The 23,571-nt window shown below is 40.2% G+C and overlaps 1 protein-coding gene across 1 annotated transcript; it reads right to left on the bottom strand.

Moving 5' to 3' along the window:
• Positions 1-272: 272 nt before the first annotated feature.
• On the bottom strand, positions 273-22,281 carry MPHOSPH8 (M-phase phosphoprotein 8). Its single transcript, XM_059493945.1, has 13 exons — positions 22,003-22,281; positions 18,141-18,296; positions 16,409-17,242; positions 13,394-13,490; positions 11,584-11,709; positions 11,409-11,497; positions 10,145-10,285; positions 9,301-9,387; positions 7,238-7,392; positions 3,694-3,848; positions 2,309-2,436; positions 1,589-1,672; positions 273-718 (listed from the first exon to the last, which is right to left on the bottom strand). The coding sequence occupies exons 1-13, from the start codon at positions 22,279-22,281 to the stop codon at positions 677-679; spliced, it is 2,373 nt and encodes a 790-aa protein (XP_059349928.1). The 3' UTR covers positions 273-676.
• Between the last annotated feature and the right edge of the window lie 1,290 nt (positions 22,282-23,571).

The raw sequence follows: 23,571 nt of genomic DNA, 5'->3' as shown, positions 1-23,571 counted from the left end.
AGATTTAACTGGGAACCTGACTGAGACCCTTTTGCGAATGGAGCCTGTTCAGATATCTTTGTTCACACCTGCAGACTGAATGAACTCTGTTAGTTCAAAGAGAATCACTCTAAGCATAACTGGGGTCTCATTGAGAGACAGGAACAGAAGCAGTTTTAAAACAGAACACAGCCCTCAGTAACTTAAAAGTTAAACCTAATGCAGTCATTTTAAAGTGTAATTTCTTCCCATGGCTCCAATAATATGACAGGTCTGCATTTCACATAGAAATGTTAGAGTAAGTAGAAAATTTTAGTTTACAAATGAAGATCTTTAAAAAAGACATTTCATGTAATTACCTTAAATAGTTCTTATATGCACCATTCCACATTGTGGAAAAGCTGAAATATGCAGTCTGGACTCCACAAGTTAAAGAAAAACAGAGTTATATGTATTGGCACAAATACTTACATCTACATCTGTACAAAGTAAAAAAAGCTGACAACCCTGTCCCACCAGTGCAGCGTATTCAACTGCTCTCCAACACACACTTCCTGCGACTGCCAACGAGCGGCGAGCTGGGAACTGAGTCTTCAGTGTGGTGCCAAAAAGTTCCAAACTGCTTTGTCAGTCTCTGAACAGAGGAATCAGAAGTATATCCAAAAAAGTGTCAGTCCACTCACGGCATGCTCAGAGGTCACTGCAGCTGCACTCTGTAAGCTCCTATGAGCAGCTTCACCTGCAAAAGAAAACAAAGGTTTCCATATCAACGCTGGCCACAGGTGATTACTGTGTTAAATGCTCCTATGTGCCACAAGGAAAGGCATACAATTGCTACTGACTAAGAAAGGAAAAAAGAGGAATTATAAAGTCCTTAATAAAATCAGTTTACAGTAGCTCTACTGAGATATGGATGGCTTGTTAAGAAGACTCCAGTAGAATACTGCAGCATCGGGTGGTGTTTGAACAAGTTAGCCCCAAATCTGAACCAGACAAACATATACTTCCATCTGAATACACCTTTTTCCACAAAAAAAAAAAAAAAAAAAAAAAGTACAATAAAACATTTAAGACTGTAACTTCAGTGCAACTTTTAAATCTAAGGATCTGGAAAATATACTTTCTAGGATAAAATAAATGCTACCAGAACAGAATTCATCTTGCAACATGTAGTGGGGAATATTGCCCAAACCACCTGTAAAATGCAACAGACTATTTAAAAGCAGAGCGCATACCCCAGTAAGTATTTCCAACACGCAAGTAAAAACATCTGTATGCAAAAAAAATAAGTGACCACTCCATGTATCTTTCAGTCATCAAATTCACAATATAGATGGAGAAGATGTTTAGCTGGAACACTAGTTTATACTAGTGTATGAATTATTCTCACCACAACATAAAAATGTTTAATTATAACAGAACTAACACATGGCAATGTTCCCAAGTTCTGGCTATGTCACAGGATGTAACTGTAACTGATGGAAACTGGGATGAGGAGACAGAGGAAAATCTTTAAGTTTTACATTTGCAACATACAGGTAGAAGCATTCAGACAATAGAAGAGTACAACAAATGAGCATGCACATTTAATTTTGAGAACATTTTGTACCTTGGCAGTAGGAGCTTCTGCCAACCGTATGAAAAGCTTGTTAAGGCCTGCAGTAGGGCTGAAGGAATAAATAAAGTGACTATCCTAAAAGGAAAAAGACAATGGACAAAGTTAATGGTAGGTTATGGCTGAAAGAGCTGTGTGAGAGGACTAGCAATTCAACATTTTCACTATGCTTTTTTTTAAAGAACATTGTATATGAACCTTTGATGCAACGACTGAGAAAACAAGAAGACTTCAAAATTGTGCAGAGTGATGCATTTAATAGATTAAAAAAAAACAAACTAGAAAATAATTATTAGAACTTTGAGGTAGGTTGTTAAAAATTATTTAAGAACTTCCTTGGGTCAAAAATATGAGAGGCTTGGTCAATTAGAGAAGAAGCCTCAGTCCCAGAATCACAGAAGGCTGGAGAAGATCTCTCCAGGGCATCTAATCCAACCCCCTGCTCAAGCAGGGCCACCTAGAATCAGTTTATCCAGCACTATGTCCTTAACTTTTAAGTCATACATTTTTATGGAACATAGTACAAGCAAACATTATAGTTCTCTCCATATACAAAGAAAATTAATTTTCATTTTAGAAAAACATCATAATGATAAAAAGTATGCTTCATCACAATACTGTAAATTCAAATTACGGCACTGAGATTTCCCAGGCTGCTCTATAAAGACTTTACGAAGTAGTTTTACAGTCAATCAGCTGTATGAAAAGATTTACCAAAAATACAGGGAGCTGGAATTTGTCGTTTAAAACCACAGCTTGTACACTGCATGGTCCACAGAGCCGAGCAACAATGTCTTTACCGAAGAAATTTGCATGGAAAACAAAGAGAAGAATTCCAGATCCTGAAAGGGAAGACAATTCAGTTAAAATCAGACCCATTATCTAGAACTGTGTACACTAGACCTTTGAAGACAGGTGCAAATACATATAAGTAAAAACCATCATATGGTGTATATATTTATTAACAAACCAACATGCAAAACTCCCATTTCCCAAACCAGTGGATCCAGAAAACAATTGGCTTGGTCACTGAGTTAAGGACTTTTCACAACAGAAATAATTTTATGTGGCTATCAGAAAGGAATGCAAAATGGAAGCAGCAATCCTCAGCACAGTTCACTTCTGTGGTTTCAGGTTTACTCAAAGACAGTTATGGAAATTAGTGTGGTTTGGGTCTAGTCAAAAGAACAGACAACTGAGCCCAGACGTTACAGATCTTTATGAACCGCACTGGAATTCAATAAGCAGCAACTTAAGCTACCCACAAATGTTTCAAGACACAAACGTTAAGTTTCTTAATTCTAAAAGACAGGATATCTATATTAAGAACTGGAAGACTTATCCAACAACTCTGAACAACCAGAAAACTGAGCAGACATATCCACTTTCAATCTCAGTTTAAGTGGATTCTAATAGTCACACTGAGTTATCACTTTAAGAAAAATCAGTATCAGTAGATATTTCCCTGATATACTCATCAAAAATGACTTAGAGAAGCCAAGCAGCAGAAAATAGCATCTGAATTCCTGGAAAAATAATTAAATATTCCCAAGTACATTGGGAATTTGATTCCTGTCGTTTTCAAAAGGTTTGTGGGGAAGACAAAGTTGACCGCAGCTGCTTCCTTTTCCTAGTATTTCTAGACTGCATTTGTCTCAGGGCACTGCTGGGACTACATTCCAAGCCTTCAGCACATGAGCTACTGTCCATGAAACAAAAGGATTCACTACAAGACCTTCTCTAGATAATCTAGTAAGCCTAGATTTTCCTGAATCATTAATTCTAAGGTAAAGGTAAACCACTCCTTTCCTATAATGCCTGTCACTGAGCTAATGTAACCCATGAACAGAAAGAAGTTGACACTCTGTATGTGGCAATTAAAAAGCCTTAAAAAAAATACAGACAAACCCTACCCATAATACATCAAAATATAATTGCTCTCCCTATGTTCCATAATCAGAGTGTTCTTAATGTGATGTCCTGCAAAATCATACAAAAATAATTTTGCATAGGAGATAATTTAAGACATGCTTTAAACATATTGTTCTACCTTTTTTAAACAAACAAAACCCTCGCCACAACAACAAACTCCTCCCTACCTTCTGGCACATTCTGTGGAGGTTTATAGTTAAAATCCAAAGAAAAGTCTGGCCCTTCGCAGAGACGATGACACGCAATTGGGAACACTGGCTCCAGCAAAGCAAGGCGAGTTTCAAAATAATTCCTGATGGTATCTTCTGCTACTTTTGAGAGCCTGAAAGACCAAACAATGAGGCCTGTGCTTCACACAGTGAATTATTTTACCAGATATAGGCTTGGTGAGACATGACACACACACATGCAAAAAAAAGCATTCCAGATCACCTTTTTAGATTCCTGATTTTCAGGAGTGAATGCCCTCCTCACTAGCATTTATAGATAGATGAACCACAGGTCCCAGTACTGTTAATAAAGTATTTTATCAGCAATCTGTGAAATTCAACTACCGGCTCAAAAAAACTAAAATGTTAATACAAACACACTGCAGTAGATTTTAAAAAAAGGATTTTACTAGCCACATATTTTGAAGGCTTTATATACAGAAAGATATCCCAGAAACATCAACATATACTTGGTGGCTAAATAGACATCCCCACTTTCCCAGCATGATTGAATTATCAATCTGCCTGCAAGTAAAAATAAAGAAGCACATCCCTGTAGAATTTTACTAGAAAAATGCAGTTCCTAGTTAAACTCTGTGAATAAAACAGTGCAAAGGTAGCCATTCTACCACTAAAAGGCAGACAAAGTGGGGGTTTTGTGTTTTTGGGGAGTTAGGGAACCAGGTGGAGTGGCAGCCCAGCTTTCAAAGAGAGACCACATTATGAAGTGGTGTCTAGCACCTTTGCAGGCAGATCACTCAGTAATCCTCTTCAGAAAGCTGTTTGGTCAGAAATGGGTTTTACGTGCTTTAGCACAGCAGAGGTCCTGCCTCTGGCAGCTTTATGGCTTTTTCCAGTTATTATTCAGAACACACTTCCCCACCCTGCTAACTGGGACTATCATCTGCAAAATCTAAAACTTCAATGTTTCACTGGAAGGAAACCACAAGAACTGCCATGCCTAAGCAAGCCCCAAAGCTCATGTAGCCTGTTTCCCTGATGCCTGACAAAGCCATATTAAATATGAGAAATTAAACAGTAGGTTTTTTTGGTACACTGTCCTATTTTCTAGCAATCTGATTAAGAGCCATCCAAAACTAGAAACTGCAGCCAAATCTCATCTTCTTAGATCTGCTTAATCCCTTCTAAAATCCCATGTATTTGTGACCACAGCATTCTGCAACGAGATCCATGATTCAGTTTTGCTGTGCAAAAATATTCTTCCCCTTCAAACCTATCACTAGATCATTTAGTAGGATGGCCTGCAGAACCTGTCTCATGGCTTTGGGTTATTTTTTGTTGCTGTTTCCTGATTTCACATTTTGACCATTTAATAATTTTATTTTCAGCTTCACTACTACTATAATGTCATCCTCTGACTGACAAAAAACACTGAACTGGTATTTTCAGTGAGTCTAAAAGCTTCCCGAATTAGCAAGAGCTGTGTTACTTCCTGTACAGTTCACATCAGCACAGTAGTACCCCCAGACATGACTTTGCAATCATCAATATTTAATTTCAACTGCCACTTGACTGGCAAAATTACATGGTCAAGATCTTCCAAAACTCATTATTTAGATTAGCCAAAACTGAGGGTGGCAGATGTCAAAAGGGAAACAAACGGGAAAGGTATCAAAAAGTGAATGAATGACAAAGTCTCACTACACTGAACAGAGATACCAGATCACTTACTTATCCTGCATGCTTGCTGTTCCCTTCAAAACCTTAACTAAAAACAAGTCATGATTTGCTTCCCTAGGCCAGAATCAGCATACTCCATTCACCCACTTTAGCTGCCCCTGCTCACTTTAACAGGTTTCTAATTTCTGAAAAATAATTATTACCTTCTATGTTTTTAGCACTGTTTCTTTTAGCATTCTACAAGAGAAAAACATTCCTTATAGTGTTCCTCTGCTCAGGACAGAAGTTTGCTTTGGTGATCTACAGTATCTCAGACAAGCTTTCCAGGGCACTAAAAACAGTGGCATCACAATACTTTCCTCTTGGTATGGAACTGGATCCAAACACGTTACTTCAGCAAAAATCCAGAAATCAGTAGCACAAAATCTAGCTGGAAACCAATCATTGCTGGTGCACTCTGAGATCAATAGTGGGTCTGGTCCTGTACAACAGCTTAATTAATGACCCTGTGGATGGTGCAGCAAACCCTCAGCACTTTGGCAGATGAGACAAAACTGGGAGGAGTGGCTGATAGCCTCTGATATCCACAAGAGACCTTGACAGGCTTGACAAGTGGGCTGACAGAAACCTCACAATGTTCAGATATCTTTACAAACTTTCCAAGGACCTGACAACCTCTCTGAGCAGCCTGTGCCAGTTCTGCATCACCCTCAAAAGGAAAAATTTCCTGATGCTTAGAGGTAGCCTCCTGTGTTCCAGTTTGTGTCCACTGCCCCTTGTCCAGTCACTGGCAACCCCTAAAAACAACCTGACTCCATCCCCTTAACCCTGTGACTTCAGATGTTTTTTGATTGATACACACTGACCATTACAAGGCAGTTTCTGTAAAGACAGACTTAAGAAGTCAGCTGGTGGGAAACACAAGAGATATGAAGCAAAAAACAGCCAGGGCTTTCTATACACTGGAAAAGAATAAGTTTGGATTACAAACTACTTGATAGATTGCCTTAGATTACATATAGGTGAATCACAAGGACTACATCATCATGAAACAAGAAAAAAATCTTGCACTGAGACAGTGTTCTTCCAGCACTAACTATGCATTCATGGCAAAATCTCACCTGCTGTAGAAGCCACAAGACCCTCCCTAAGTCTTCCCCAAATTTAGAGATGGCTGGTTTTAATTTTCTGCCCATATACATTAACTACAGTACTCCTCCAAATGGGTATTTGGAGAGCTTGCTCCTTCTCTGTATGTTTGTCTCAGTGTAGCTCAGTATATTTTGTCATGACCATATGACACCAACACTTTACATGTCACATACACTGCACTGCTCTTCAGTCATTCTGCTGCATGATATTGATGATGTTTTCCATCATCTATTGGCATGAAAGCTTTATCCCTGGCACTTTCAGCTCATAGCTGATGTTTAAAGGTCCAAACAACACCACAGCAACACAACACCTGCACAGACTTTTAATGGTGTTTCAGCTTGGTGTTCTTTTGTTTGATTTTCCCCTATGCTTTCTAGCAAGGTATTTTATTTGGCATGCCCTACTAAGAGCTTACATTCAATGGTCCAGTGCTTATACACTTCTAAGTTTTCACGGCTGCTATAGCTTAAGTAATCTTTCTCTTCTAGGAATTACCTTTTCCTCCTCTCCATACTCAGTGTTTGAGCAAGTGTATGCCAATTCTGCTAGCTCACATAATTTTGCTTTCACATGATTTATTAGTTAGCTTGCTGCCCAAATCAGATCTGTTTTCTTTCCTGACATTTTCCTTGACTTAAACCAGAATGATGACATGCCTAGCACGGCAAACTTCAGCAGAGAAAACTTCCAAGTACATTTTACTCACGTTTCCAAGTGGCTCTTGAGCTGCTCATACACCAGTACGTTGTTGCACTGTTTAGCAAAATGCATGGCGCTGTTCTGGTGCTTGGACAAAATGTTGCAGTCGGCTCCGCTTTCAATCATGAGCCGCACTATATCAGAATTCCCTCTTTTACATGCCTGGGTGGAAGGACAGAAAACTATTACAAACCCCTCAGAACAGAGTATACATGACAGCAAGCAGAACTGCCGAAGTGAATTAAAATCCAAAATTAGTTACAATTTAGAACTTTAATTATTTGCTCTGTGAATGGTAACACAGCTTGAAACTCAGGAACACGCTCCATAAATATTTTATCTTTATCCAGGCAGAAGCAGCAACAGTCAGGATTACCAAGCAGACATCATTAGAAAAAAAAATAAAGAAAGCAAATCCCAGAAGTTCTGTGAAGATAACTGATTGGCTGGAGTTCAGTAACTGTAAATTTTCTTACAATTGTTTACCTCAGTAAATATGTTTTCTGTAGAACCATTCAGAAATTACTGAGATAACATTTCAAGTGCCTGTTTTTCTATGCATCTCAGTTTAAAATGGTACTTTGGGTATGCAATTAATTTACAGAATTTGTCTCAGACTGGTACGTAGCTATGTCAGAAAGCCACTTTTATCATCCTCTGCATAAATGTTCAAGGCTGTGCACTGTTACTTACAGCAAAATTTTCAGGGCACATCAACCATAAACTTAACAAAAGGACAGGAAAATCTAAAAAAAGGTTTCACTTTGAAGAAAGCAAACACATGCTCTTGATCACTTGTTTTCAAACACTTCACTCAGATAAATTAGGAAAAGGCACAAGAGATAAAACACTTTTATCACTGTAGACCTTTCAGAAGACAGCTTCTGAAACTTCTCTCTGCTCTGAACTTGGATCTGTGCCTTCAATCCATCATCTTCCATAAACAGTACAATCCACCTGCCTTCCTCAAACCAAAAAAACCAAGAAAAATCTCACACCACCTGACAGAAAGGAACTGAGTGCAAAGATCTTTTTTCTCTCCTTTTAGAAAAAATATGATCAAACTCCTAAGGTTAAATAAGAGTGACTTGATAAACACATTGATAGGTTATCCACAGAGGGCTAGCTTTGTCCCAGTAAGTTACTGGAAATGAAGATCCTATTCTTTGTATCTGCATTGTAAAACAAACACCTGGAATAAATCATTGTAGGCTGCTAATTGGTTTGTACAGCTGTGCATCAAAGACTAATAAAAACTTTAAAGAAGGTCAAGACTGAGGTTCATGGAAGTACCCAAATTATGAAGAGATTTTGGATTGAAGTGGCTGAGGAAACCACAAGTGAGTTGTTGCCTTCAGAGAAAATGTGAAAACCCCACTTGTTACGCCTCACAGAGTGCAGAACAGAAACAATATCACATTGTCTGGGCAGGAAAGCTTCTGTAACCTCTCTGGCAAACAAACCACACAAACAGCCTACACATAAATACAGCAACTTCATCCAAAGGGGAACTTTGGTGAAATTCATCCACATACAGAAAAAAATATTAAAAGCACAGACTGTTTTAAGAGTATTAGAATTTTCCCACTGCAAAATTTTTTTTAAAAAAATCAAGATTTCCTTTGTGACTGGGGGAATAATGGTGCAGAACAGGCACTGAGAATCAGACTGTAAATTGGCTATTTTATTTCTGGCCTGCAATAAAACAGCAAGTGCCAATCACAGAAGCACCCAAGTGAAAGATTATTCTTTCTGGAATTTTTCTCTTCCTGCTGACAATTTGATTATCTCAGCTGGAAGACCACATCTGCATTTCTTTGAGCCGAACAGCACAAGAGGATGATGAGCCACATTTAGCACTGCATGCTGAAGGCATCTGTGTTTCTTGTTTAGATATTACAGTACATTAAAGAAATGGATTAGAACTCTGCTTAGAGTAACTATGAAGGGTATTTTTATTTCAAATCTGGAATGTGTTCCTGAAATGAATTCTATAAATAGGTTTTTATGTTTTACTAGTTTGACAAAAGTATTCCTAATAAACCACATAAGGACAAACAGAGGATTTACCTTCATTAAGGCAGTCTCACCACTGCTCTGCTGCATGTTCACATATGCTCCAGCTTCCAGAAGAATAGCTACCGTTGTTAGAAAATTCTGGGGAAAAAAACCAAACCAAACCCACAATACAAGTAAGTAAAAAATATTCTGATTTTGTTTCAGAATATAAAATGACATTTACTTAAAATTCATCCATAGAACTCAAAACATGAGTCATGGTACAATTAACACTGTTCTCTCTCATGGTTAATAAAGAGCATTTCAGACTTAGGCAAGTGGATAGTCCTAATTATTTACAGTTCTTACATTTTTTTCCTAAATCCTGCAATAATAAACATCACAGAGAGGAAGCAGTGTATTTGCATCTGCCACCAAACAGGAATGAGGCTCCCTGCTGCCCTTCTATCTACTGTTCATGGGACCCACCTGAACAGAGGAGTGCACCCATGAAACCCTGACTTGCTCTTACTGCTTGAGCTGTCTTACTTTGGGAAGAGCTTGCCACTGTGTTCACTGCCCAACTGCTTTAAAATACCAAATCATGTTTAATCAGAGATTTTCTTTCTAAGTGTCTCCAGTTTGGACCCTGTGTAGCCAGATATGATAACAAGCAATTCTACCACAAGAACTTCAGCTCCACTTTTCCTCCTATGATATTCTCTGCTCAGGGCAGGGTTTGAGATCAGAACTTATTTATACTACAATAACCACACCTGCTGAAATTATTATTAGTCACCCTGCTGTATCTTGCTAACTACTTTTTAGGCATCATTCAAAGGTAAAAAAATGTGTACTGCCTTTAATCATAAGTAAAAGAGCTCAGAACCACAAACAGAACAATAAGCAAGCCAACCTTTTCAGCTGCATGTATCAATGCAGTTGTTCCATTTTTCTGTCTACCATTAACTTTAGCTCCTTTCCTGATCAGCACCCGCAGAAGGTCGTCGTGCCCTCCAGCAGCAGCAAGCATTACCAGGGTCATTCCACTTGGGTCCTGGGGAAAAAAAAAATCATTTCCATTACAGAAAAATAACAATTAAAAAAATACTTCAAGATAAATCAAAGCTGCAAGACAAAAATTTCAAGTGCATCAACATGTTTCACAAGGATTTCCCTCCCTGGCAGAAAAATTCACACATACATGGCTGCCAGACATCAGCAAACTATCACCTCCCACTTCTCTGGTCTGCAGGTCTCACACTCTCAGCTCTATAATCTGCAAAATCCATAACATTCTGAGGATCAGAACAAGAAGCAGAAAAACCAAAATGAACCAAGAAGAAAGGCTGTAGGGTATTTGAGGGTGGGGAAGGCAGCAAGACTGTCAACACCCATGGAGAAAAACCACTATGGCTCAAGTCAGCTGCTCTCACAATACTGCCTTTTGATTTTAGCAGAGTGTATGTACAAAGACACTCTAACCAGCCAGTCTCCTCACTCATTCCTGCATTTTCCACCAGACCTTACAACTCACAGAACACGTGCTGGCCTCAGTAGTTTATTTCTCATCTTCCCTACAACACCTCAGAAGACTCAGCATAATCTTGAGTTCTCAAAATGCTGCATAACACAGCTACACAAAATCACCAGCAAAAATACCAATACTAGAGATTTTAGAACTCAAAAATGGAACTACAGTCCTATTCAACAGGAAAATAGATGCTTGAAAGTAAATCTAATAAGAACATAGCGGATAACAAGCTGGCAGAAAACTAATTATGAAGTGGTCCCAGTATGTCAAACACCCTGCAGGTTTTTGGGGCTTTTCAGAGTTTTGTTTCCCATGTACAATGTTTTACACAGTTCAGCCACTTGTACTGATGGTTATTGTTCCTAATAGCATGCAAAGTTCCACATTTAGTCAGTTAAGGACACTGGGCAAGTTGGCTGGAAAGCTACTGGGATGGTTCTATCAAACTTTATTTTTTCTTGGAAGAAATAGATAACAAATACTGAAATTTCCAAGTCTGTGCTCCTTTTTAACCCCCTGTGCTTTTTGTTTACTTAGGTGAGATGGAAGTCTGCTACAACATAAGAGGGGAAAGCTTTTAAAATAAATCAAAATTTGTATTCTTCCCTCCAACTGTCTTCCAATACTTCTACTGCATAAAAATTACCTCTTGATCCAAATTATATTCCTCATTTGAAGAAAGCGCCATTTTCACCGTCATGTAGTCTCCACTTTTAACAGCATCTCTGAGGAGAGCTAGAAAATAAATTCAGTGTTGTTAAAGGATATTTCCCATTGAAATGTCAGCTAAGAAATACCCCTTCTTGCCAGAAAATACTCACCACTTGATATTGGTTCTGTTGATACATGATTCTCATCTTCTCCATCCAGATGCTTCTGGAATTCTTCTAGTGTCAGCCACTCTAACTGCATGTCCATACCCAAACTCAGGACTTGCTGCTTGCCATCTATCATGTATTTAATTTTGTGGAAGAAAAAAAAAAAAGTAAAATAAGCAATAAATTGTAAATTTTCAAGCTAATGAATGCTTGCCCTTGCTTCAATGATCAGCAGCTTAACAAACGACTACTGCTACTTTTCATTCAAATAAACCCTGGCAGTCAGCATGGAATGGTTCTCAGCAGCAAAGGCTACATTACAAACAAACATAAAAAGCTTTTACATGAAAGAAACTGCCAATTTGTGCTAATAAATAAGGCTGAAGTGATTATGGGAAGGTGAACACTCCATCACTGTGGTAGCACAAGCACTGGAAACACACTGAAAAGGTACCAGCGAGTTTCAAAAGAAAACTTCTCTGCAGCCCCCTGCAGAGACAAGAACTGGAGCACTCGAGATGCAAGCAGGAATGGAGAAAATCTTAACTACCAGTGTTCTCCATTTGACCCACATCCACTAGTTCTCAATCACCTTCTGCAGCAATGCAAGTCCATCTCTTTGCTTCATCCTTTATATTTCTCCTTTCCTTGTACACCTTGCTCTTTTGATTCTTCTATGAATTTCCATTCTAGCAAAGATTCTTTTCTTTTGCAGTTATTCTCATAATATTATTTTTTTTTCTTCTGAACCTACATTAAACAGCTCAAATGCACTTTTGATGACCTTAAAGCCTAGAATATTAAGACAGTTACCAAGAGTGACTACTTGAGCCACTAAGGACTATCACACAACAAAATTTAAGCAGCATCAATTTAGAAAAGATCTGTTCTCTTTCTGTAAGGTATTGGAGCACAGTAGCAAGCTTAGCATAAGACAGAACTCAGGGAGAGCAAGTCCACCTCCACCTATCCTGGTAAGTCTGATTTCTGGCTGCTTTACACATGGTACCTCCTTCCTTTTAATAAATGCTGCTTAGAATTGTGCATAAGTACTATTTCTGAAGTATGGTTCAGTATCTGATTACCACACAAAGGATAAGTGCTGCACAGAAAAAATTACTCATTCTGCTTCTTACCACTTTTCCTAAGCACTCTAAGCATCTATGCCACTTTCAGAAAAAAGTGCTTCTCTAGTGAAGGAATTTATCCTGAAAAAAGTAATCCAGAGCTGTTCTGAGATGAAGAGCAGTAACACTAATAATCCATTATACCATTAGGAACAGAAACAGAACCTAGACATTCTTTGTTGTGTACCTAATCATCCAGGGTTGTATAACATAATTTGTCTCTGTGGCTGAAGCAAGAGGCAAGATGTTTGTCTGATGGGAGCCCCTACTATTTTTTCTAAGTATAAAAAAGTATATACTCATAATATTGTCAGAACACTTCTGAAAGTAGCCAATAGTCGGATGAATTCCTCTAAAAAAAGCTACTATTACATGCCAGAGAAGCACAGTTGTCAATCTTAAATTAGAAAGGGTAAAGTTAACTTGTCTACAAAAATGTCAGAGACTTCTATATATTCTGTGCTTCATACATGAAGCATATATTAACATTCTCATGAAGCATGTATTAGCAAAGCCATAGACCACAAGACTTTTGCTTCCTAAAATAAACACAGAATTCGTTATTTCTGGTGTGTGTCTTTGTGTGTGTGTGTGTTGCAAAACTACACAATATCTGCCTTATAGAAATTAGAAGAGAATGCCCTGAATGGTCATTCCCTTCTCTGTTTCAAGACGTTAGCACTTACTTTTTAGGACCTTCTGTTCTTTTCTGTTTTTTTCTTCTTTTTCAGGCTCCTTTTTTTGAGATTTTTCTTTAATTTCAGTTTTCTTTACTTCTTTTTCCTAAAATTGAAAGCAAAGACCAAATTTTAGTGGTGGAGAAAAAAAAATGGAAAATTAACTCCTTTCACCACTCCAACAATAAAGTATATTGACAATTAATACTACTGAAACCTATATGCAACAGACTTGTAGACATTCCTAAGAATTAAACAGGTGAGTCAGGAGTTAAGTCTGTGAAGGCTTTTTCCCTAACAGTGGAGGTATTATTTCCTGAACATAATTACAATTCATAATTTTACTGCATCCCAGCCATTCAAGTTGCCTTATGGAAGAGCTGCAAATATGACAAAAATCAGTATTTTAAAGGAAATTCAAAACGAGAAACTTTTTGTTTGTTCCAAAGTAAACCTGAACAGAATGTAATGATTTCAGAGTATTTAACAATTTTGTAGCACCGTATTTGAAGCATTATGATATCATTGAGTTGAACCTCAACTGAGAAAACTTGACAGTTGGACAGAAAAGGTTTCAAGCTTTGCAATTTACACAGACAGAATGTTATGGCAACAGTTATTTGTGAAAAACACTCAGCAAAATCCACCCAAAGTCATTATATCCCTGCAGAAGTCTGAGCTTAGCAGTATCTAATATCACAGAAGAAACTTATTGTAGATGTAGATATATAATCAAATTTGCCAAAATGGAATCCAGCTTTCTCTACCAAGGTTTGCCTTTCTCCTTCTGTAATCCTCTCTCTCCACTCACCAAATTCACTGCAGAGTAGGTTGGACAAGGCTCCTTGGCATGGCTTTGTATCAGTCTCTGACACTAACCTGGCAAAGAGAGTAGCACTGTCTTTCTGACAAACTGCCCCAAAAGAAGTCCTCACAAAAATTTACATATATGCTACCATGTGACAGAGCAAAAACCTTAATTAAACCAGATTAATTTGGTGTATCATTATGTATCAGCAGAGCTAAGACATTTAATTGCTTTCCTCACCACCCCCCTTCCCTCCACAAACCTTGGCTTTTGATCACTGACGTGATTAATGCAAACACAGGCAGCTGTTCATCCTGCCAGATGCTCAGTCTTTAAGAGGAAATCCATAACTTACTACAGGGACTACCAGATATGTGCTACAGTGGGGCTGTTAAAATCAGTATTCTATTCCAGTTAAAATCAGTACTCTATTCCAGTTAAAATCAGAATTCTATTCCAGATTTCTAATGCTGATCAGATGCAGAACATACCCTTTTTTTTTTGGAGGCAAACAAAATGGAAGGAATGGGTCAGCATGCAGACCTGGCCCCAAACAGAAAATACTGTGTTATAAATTGACATGCCTGGTGCTCCATAAGCAGAGTTACATAAGGAAAGACAGGTACCTGAAATATACGTGATGATTTTCTTTGACAGGTATCATCTTGTCTGGGCCAACAATTTAGTGAACAAAAAATACTCTGCAGAACTCTCCACCAAACCTACCATGCAAGTCCACAGCTGCTGCAGAGAATAACTAACCAGTTACAGCAAACACTGTTTAAGCCTTCTACACTCAGAAGCAAAGAGCAGAACGCCTTCCATACTTTGCTGGTACCTCAGAGCATGACCTTCCTTGGAGCACGACCACCAGAAAAGCACAGAGATAACTCACTGAGAATGCTGACTGAAGAGCCACAGGCAAACCCACTGTCCTCTGCTCTTCATTCATTCATGGTCAAGGTGACAGGATTTTTACACTACTGGTAAATAGAACAGAATGCCAAAGATTTTTTCTATTCTTGTCTCTCTCACAAACACTATAGCCTTGAACTGTAAGTAAACCATTTGGGTAATAAAGGACCATATCACTTCAACTAATTAAATAGCCTTCTGAAACTGGCCTATGCCTCACAGTAATTCCTTGTTTTCCAGAACTTTCAACACTAAGATCCTGCAAACACACTCTTCTGTGTAGCTCTACTCTCAGATTATGACACATAATTCTCTATCCCCAAAATAACTTATTTAAGGTGACCTACTCCATACACAGAACAATCACAAGCAGAGGACCACTGCTGAACCTGCAGAAGAACTTCCCACCATGGAATTATGGTTTCAGAAGTGGCATATAGTCCAGTAAGTAACAATGTGTTTTGGCTGCATTCCTGTTAAATCAGAACATGGCTGCTCTGAGCAGACAATGTTTTATGAACTGCAAACTGTATTAGAACAGGCTGAAGCAGATGAAAGAAATTATACTCCCAGAAACATTACAAAAACCAGTTATTTTTGTGATAATTTTCTTCTTTTGCCTTTACAATACTGCTTTTCTCAAAGCACTACTGTATTAAACAAGGAACAATAAATATCCTGGTATTTGCTTATTTCTTACAACAGGTACAGCATTTCTATTTCTATTTAATATGAAACCATGTCATGAAACAAAACATTTGCTGTAAGCACTATAGGAATTCTAACACGACAAACTTGTTACACAATTATTTGGGAGACCTGGGTTTTAGAAGTGATTTCAGCATTCCAGTTCTCAGGCAGGTGCAACCACAGGTAATCCCTTTTGGAATGGCCAGTGTCTGAGAGAACAAGTGTTGCTCAACACTGTTCTGCCTTACTACACAAGTAAAAAAAAGTCAGATGGGGAAACTCCTGAAGGTGGGCACAAAGCTCAAAATAACAGCATGCCTTGCAAGAACAGGAAATTTCATTCTAAGAAGACACAGTAAATGGGAGACATTTATCCTTTCACATTTGTGCTCTCCTTTCCTAAAGCATTCCCCCCCTTAGAGTGTTCAGAACCCAGACATTTCCCAGTCTCTGTTATACACTGTGCAGTGGGTGTTTCTTTAAGCTCATGCAGCTCAGTACCTTTCCAATCTGTACTTTTCTCTTTGCCATCATGAACAGTCATGGTTTGAGGTATGTGTACCTTGAAGATGACTGATTTTACCCCCAGGGCCCACACTGACCATGCTTACCTCCCCAGGGGAATCCATGGGCCTACACACCCTTTCATCAGTGCTCAATTTCACACCCTTCTGCACTGGTGAAGGAGCAGGTGACACTATCTCCAACTCTCCTGGTACTTTTTCTTGACCTGTTTGCTTTTTGTGCATGCTCTTCTTCTCTAAATGACTATCCTGAATTTCTACTTTTCCATCTTCTTCTCTACAGTCTTCTGCTCTGTGAATTTTCTTCTTCTTTCTTTTAGCCCTAGTATCAATACCATCATCTTCATTACTTGCTGATCCATCAAAATATTTATCAGGAATGCCATCTTTTTCATCAATTTCTTGTTCCAGTCTCTCTTCTCCACTTATTACCTTTTGTTTCTCGTCTTTATTTTCAGAATTTATGTTTGAATTTTCATTATAAGTCACTTGAGAAATTGAATCATCCACAGGACTTGATTCTGAGTCCAACTGAACATCTCCATACTTCTGTGATTTTTTATTTTCTTTAGAATCTTCTTTAGATTTTATTTTTAAATCTTCTCCCTTCTTTTTCTTGATTTCTTTAGTATCTTCTTTCCTTTGCTTCTTTGGGTCCTTTGAATCTTCCTTAGTTTCTAAAGTCCTTTTTTTTGGCTTTGAATCTAAAACCAACGTATCTGAGGAATTTTCACATTCTGTTCTGGGTTTTTCCTTGGCTTTTGGAGACTTAGATTTTTTCTTCTTCAGGTCATCTGAACTTTTATCCTCTTCCTCTTTTGACTTCTTCTTTTTCTTCTTTGGTGAAACATCATCTTTTGTTTCACTCTGCAAGTCGCTGTCAGACTCTGCTTCAAATATATCATCATTTAGAAGTGGTTTCTGAAAGGTAAAGAAAAAAAATTTAAAGTTTTTCCTTCCCCAATAAACTATCACTTTGGTACAAAGTATACAAAAATGGTAGTGGTCGTGCTTGGGAAAAATAAATTTTTAAGCATTTTAATCTTTTGATCCCTGCCAAGAGCATTTCTCATTGCCAAACTGCAAAATGTGATAATACAATTCTAGCTTACTTACCTAAATTACATAACTAACTGCTTGGATGAGAATCAACACACAAACAATTCAAGTAAACCAATTACACATCCAACCACTGTATTCTAGAACAGAACAATTCTGAGCGATTTTGCATTAGAAACAATTGATTTGATTTTGTAGGATTTACCTACAGGTTTCCCAGAAGCAGGGTACCAGTTTCCAAAAAGGATCCTTTTACTGCTTTTTCAGGCTAACTGAGCTGTTAAAAAGAAGAAAAAAAAAAAAAAACCTATATTCTGCCCTCTGGCATCTAATCTTTCTGTATTCCTCTCTTACCAAACTTAATGATTCCATGTTCAAACTCACTGATCTCCTACAGAAAGCAGGAGGATGACTGGAAGACTGTGCCCCGCTTCAGAGACAAGACAATATGCATGTGGGTAGGGAAATGGGGTTATTTATATTGTCAAAAACAAACTAAAATGACCATACATTACTTACATAGTCCCATTAGAAATGAAATTGAAGTTTAGATGGATTCAGTCTACAAGCAAACTTGTCAACAAAAAGAAAATCCCTACCAGAGAACAGCAACAATATTAAGTTTCACAAGAAACAACAAAGTTTTGGATGAGATTTTTTAATTCCATGTTTCAAATGCCTTCCCTTCTCCCCTCCTCCCATTAGTAGAGTCTAGATAGGGATTATGTCTCCAGGGTAAGATACTGAAGTTGAAACACACCTGTATTTCTTTTTTAACAGATTTAGGCTTGTTATCCACAATCTTTTTTCTGAATTCAAGAAGCACTTCTTTGCAGTCTTCCAAGTGAGCCTCTGGTTCCCAGGTATCATCATCAGAGGTGTATCCTTTCCACCGGACTTTATAGAGAGTTTTCCCCTGTAAGAAAAACCCACAGCATATAACACAATATAGCACAGTATTGCATCAGCTAGTCAGTTCTTGAGCACGTCAGTGGATATACAATTTTGTGTATACACAAATCAGTATTTCTGTAGTTGGAACAGTTTTATCCAAAATACTTCCAGTATCTAACATTTGTTCAGAACCACAGCTGCAATGTACATATCATAATTTCCCAGTCAATTTATCAAAATGGGTTTTCTGACACATATGAAACGATTTTTTTTCAAGTTTTAATATTTCTTCCATAAAAATTTCAAGACTGATGGTTTTCTCTTTGCTGAATAATTTCATATAAATCCTTAACACTTCTAATGAAGTACCACCACTCACCAAGTTCCATATTGAAATTTATAATTTATGCTATATTTGTAATCAATTCTATTCTTGATAAACTGAAATACCAACAATAAGGAAAAGAAACCCCAGCAATTAAATCAGGTTAAACCTAGACAAAAATCTGAGTGTGTACATCTCAGTGGAGCTAGTTACAGAGAATTTGGTAGACTGCATACAAAAATCTGAGACCAATTGTTTCAACATTATTGAACTTCACTGAGGGATAAAACTGCACCTTGCAGTCTCTATCTAGTTTTTTCTACTACATTAAGAAGTTCTTTACCATTAAAAAATTATTTTTGTAGCAAATGTACTTAGGAAAGCACCTTTTGAGAGGCAAAATAGTACCTCTCACTTTCAAACATGGACTGATAACCCTCTGAAAGACCTTACAGCGCTAACCAAGCCTGGAGAAAAAAAGCTTTGGGAAGAATTGCCAATTGGCACTTACTGTTAAATGTCTATGCATAAATTTTTGCCTGAGCATAATTAACCTCTGACCAAGGGTATAAACATGCCACGAAACTTCAGCAACCAACTGACCAACTCTATTTATAATCTTCTGTATTTTGCTTCACAGACATCTAAATAAATAAATAGCCTGTATTCAAACACCTTAGTTTTAACATTTCTCTTAGAATTTAGCTTAACCCATCTCTCTTGATTTAGGAGTTAAGTTTCCAAAATCATATTCCCCTCTCCTCTTTCTTCTATTGGGGTTACTTACAAAATAAGCAACCAGAAACTTCCTCATTACAGTCACAGAGTGTGTTAGGTTACAAAGGATTTCCAGAGCTAACAAGTAAAATGCCCTCTCAAAGCAGGACTGCCTCCATCAGGCTGCTCAGGTATCTGCCCAGTCAGTATATCTATGCAGGTGTCCTTGTGTTCAGGCTTGTGTCCTCACTGTCACATCCCTTCCCTGTGCACCCCCAGGAAAGATCTGATTCTGTCCTCTCCACATCCTCCTGTCAGATACAGATATTACTCTGATCTCCCCTGATTCTTCTCTTCTTATGGCAAAGCAAATCCAGCTCTCAGCTTCCTGTTTTCATTACCCTCCTCTCTGGTATGTACATGTCTTTCTGTCCTCGGGAGCTCAGAGCTTCACATGCTGCTCAGGATGCTTCTCAGCAGTCTGAGAAGAGAGAATGAAGCATCTCTCGATCTTCTGGCTACACTCCTGGGTGCTGCTGGCCTCCTTTGCTGCAGGAACTGCTGACTCATATTCACCTTACTTGCCTGTGGGGACTCCCAGCTCCTTTCCTGCAAATCTGTGTCCTAGCCAGCTGGACTCTCACCGGCCTGCTGGCACAGGGTTATTCCCTTTCAGATGCAGGACTTTGGCTAGGTGCAGTTAGGAACATCCTTGTAACTCAGGTACTAAATAAGCTACAAATCCTTCTTTCATTAATTGAGAAAGTTACATGAAGTCTAATGCAAATGCAAAACCATTTGGCTGTTGAGTGACTATATCCTGTACATGGAGAGTGACAGAAAAATGCAGCTTAGGATAATTTTACAAATTCAGCTTAAGTGAAGGCAGAAGAGTGATTCTCCCACTTAAGAGGCACAGTCTTACACTCCCCTATCAACACTCTCTCACTCAGTATTAGTTTTTTTCCCTTCTGTTATCACTCAGAAAAAACTGAATGCTTCCAAGCATTTTTATACTGCTCTAGCTTCAGTGAGAACTAGTGATGAGCTAGAACCAACTTGTATGGAAAAGGATACTACCATGTCATTAAACAGACCAGTTAAAATTTCCCACTTCCACTGGGGAACATCACAATTTGCACCAGAGCCTGTTGTTGGAGTATAACTGAGGTGCAGAATAAAAAGCTTTATAGATACACTGACGACATTTCCAAACTTTCACTGCTTGCTCTCTTAACTAGGTCATGTTAATGTTTTATTTATGCACAGGTCTAACTCCCCAGCCCAATCCCAACCCAGGAGTGCTGTCCCTCATCCCATCACCAGGGATGATGGGATGCCAGGCCCAACACCACCAGTAGTGTGTGTGGGAAGAGCACCTCCATGCAGGGCTCTGCAGCTGTGACACTTCTGTTCCGTGACACACAGCACCCCACGCCACGCTGCCCAGTGTGACTCCCTCTGTGGTGACACCTGGCTCTTCCCAGCCCTTCTGGAAGTTACACCTGAGTATGAGCTCCTGCCTTGCCCTACGCTTGTGGAGCACAGCCCCGGCTGCAGAGCAACTGAGAGGGCACCTGATGAGCTTGGAGCTCAGGCACAAAGCCACAATCACCATGTGCTGGCTACACCCACTCGCTGGAGCTGACCCAGCCTGGAAAACTCGGGCACACAGAGCTCAGGATGTGCTGCAGAACGGGCTGCTTGGAGGGGAGGGAAAAGAGACACCCTGTCACCACCACCACGTGCCAATGACACTTTTAAGAGATGGTACTTGATGTATATCCCAGTACTCTCTAATGTCTCACCACCATGACCACCTACAGACTTCAGGTTCCATCACTCGGAGGTGGGTGGAAAGAATAAAAAAAAAAAAAAAAAAAAAGGGAATCCTCTTGTTTTCAAGCCTAACTTATGTTGACCAAGACTTCACTTCTATAAATACTGTATTACCCTGAAAGCACAACATAATCTTAAGACATCAACATACTTCAGCTAAGGTACAATTTAATAACATCACAAATATCGAAGAAAATGCTGATCTGAAGGCTCTCCAAACTAAGGGTTTCAAGACTCTGATCTTTTACATGAAATTGACAGATTTTTATAATGTCATAGACCGAAACTTGAAATTAAAAAGCATCAACTAGTTAAAATAAAAATCTTTCAGGCACAAAATAATTTAAGAAAACCCCTGTGTTAATTATTTTTTCTATTTGAGGTTTAGGAAAATTTTTAAAGAACTTCAACCAGTCTAGGTTGCTTTCAAAGAAACAAATCAAGGCCTGGTATTTCATTTTAAACAATGCAAGACTACAAGCTTATTATTTCAATTGGGAGAAGACTCTCTTATTTCAGGAGGTCTTTCCCGGTTTTGTCTGTGACCGTGGTCCCTGGCAACATACCTTGAAAACACCTCTAAGCTCACAGTTCTATTCAGCCCTGCCCATCTCTGCGCTAAAACATTTCACACCTAAACAGTGCCGCAGCTCGGCGTCAAGAGCCAAGAGCAGTTTCATAATGCAGACAAAACCCAACAACTTAGCAAAGACCTATTTTTGGCTGGGGGCACAGAATCCGGAGCAGGGCACAGAAAGCCTCCTTGCACAGCACACGCTGCACCCCTATGGGGATTACCCTTTCCCCGTGCCCCCCGCGGCCCGGTGCCAGCGAGCTGCGCACTCACCCCCTCGTTCTTCACGTCCAGGATCTTCTCCACCTCGAACACGTCCTCCCCATCCTCCTCCTCGTCCTCCTCGCTCTCGCCGCCGCCAGCCTCCCCGCCGCCTGCTGCCGCAGAGCCCGTCGCTTTGCCCGCTTTGCCCGTCCTGCCGCCGTCTTCCTCCCCGCCCTCCCCATCCTCCGCCGCCGCGGCCGCCGCCGTCTCCTCCTCTCCCTCCGCCCCCTCCAGCCTGGCCGCCGCCGCCGCCGCCTCGGCCCCGCTCCCGGCCGCCGCCGCCGCCATCTTGGGCCGAGTTTAGAACGACAAGGGCGCAAAGCGGCTGCGACATCCGCGGCCGGGCGCGGGGGGCGGGGCAGCGGCCGCCACGGCCAATGGCCGCGCGCGCAGCCCGTGACGCACGGGGCCCCGTGCCCTCCGCGCGGCCGCCGCTGGGCGGGGCTTGGGAGGGGCCTGAGGGAGCGTCCTGGTGCAGCCTCGGCCGTGGCTGGGGACGGCTCCGCCCAGGGATAGGGACGGGGACAGCTCCCATGGGAACGACGGCCTCCCAGCCACGTCCGACGTGGCCGCGGGCACCTCCGGGCATGGGGCAGCCACGGCTTCTCTGTCGCCTTGGGCACTTCCAGTCGTGGGGCATCCACAGCTTCTCTGGGCAGCCTGTGCCAGTGCCTCACCGCCCTCACAGGGAAGAATTCCTTCCTCACATCTAATCTAAATCTCTTCTCTGTAGTTTAAAAGCATCCCCCCCTTGCCCTATCGCTATCTGCCCGTCACTCTTTCTCGTTTTTATAATCCCCCTTTAGGTACGGGAAGGTGCTACGAGATCTCTCTGGAGCCTTCTCCAGACTGAACAATCCCCACCCCCTCAGCCTGTCTTCCTCCCTCCCACTGATCATGCCAGTGTCCCTCCTCTGTACTTGCTCCAGCAGGTCCCTGTCCTCCCTGTGCTGGTGCCCCAGAGCTGATGCAGCCCTGCAGTGGGCTCTGAGCAGAGCAGAAGGGCAGAATCCCCTCCCTGGCCCTGCTGCCCACCACTGGATGCAGCCCAGGACACGTTTGGCTCTCTGGGCTGTGGGAGCACACTGACAGCTCATGGCCAGCCTCTCATCCTCCAGCAGCCCCAGGTCCTTCTCAGCAGGGCTGCTCTCAGTGAGTTCTTCTCCCGTGCTTGGGATTGCCCCAATCCAAATGCAGCATCTTCCACTTCGACTTGTTGGATCAAAGGTATTCTTTGTCCTCAGCTGGATGAGGTTTTGGAGAAATGCACAAGAAAGATGTACATGGACATCTCAGGACAAGGTCCTGCTGTGGCATTGATAGGGTTTCTTACTAAGAAAAAAGAACTGCTTTTAATTTCATGGTATTTTGCAAGTTAAAGCACTTGGCAAGTGTAGCTTTTTTATGTAACATGTAGGAGGAAGGAAATAGAAGACTTGTAAGAAAAAGCAAATAAATCACACACTATTTGCTTATTTCGCTGCCTTTTGCTAGAGCCAGAGTGTCAGTATATGGGTGTGATGGTGTTCGCAGGGGTGTTAGGATGAGGGAAGAGATGAGAATGTTGACTCTGTGTTT

This window comes from Ammospiza nelsoni, chromosome 2 (assembly GCF_027579445.1).
Source record: "Ammospiza nelsoni isolate bAmmNel1 chromosome 2, bAmmNel1.pri, whole genome shotgun sequence".
In the NCBI taxonomy this organism is placed as follows: domain Eukaryota; kingdom Metazoa; phylum Chordata; class Aves; order Passeriformes; family Passerellidae; genus Ammospiza; species Ammospiza nelsoni.
Note: the sequence above shows the minus strand (reverse complement) of the source record. Positions and strands in the feature narration are given on the sequence as shown.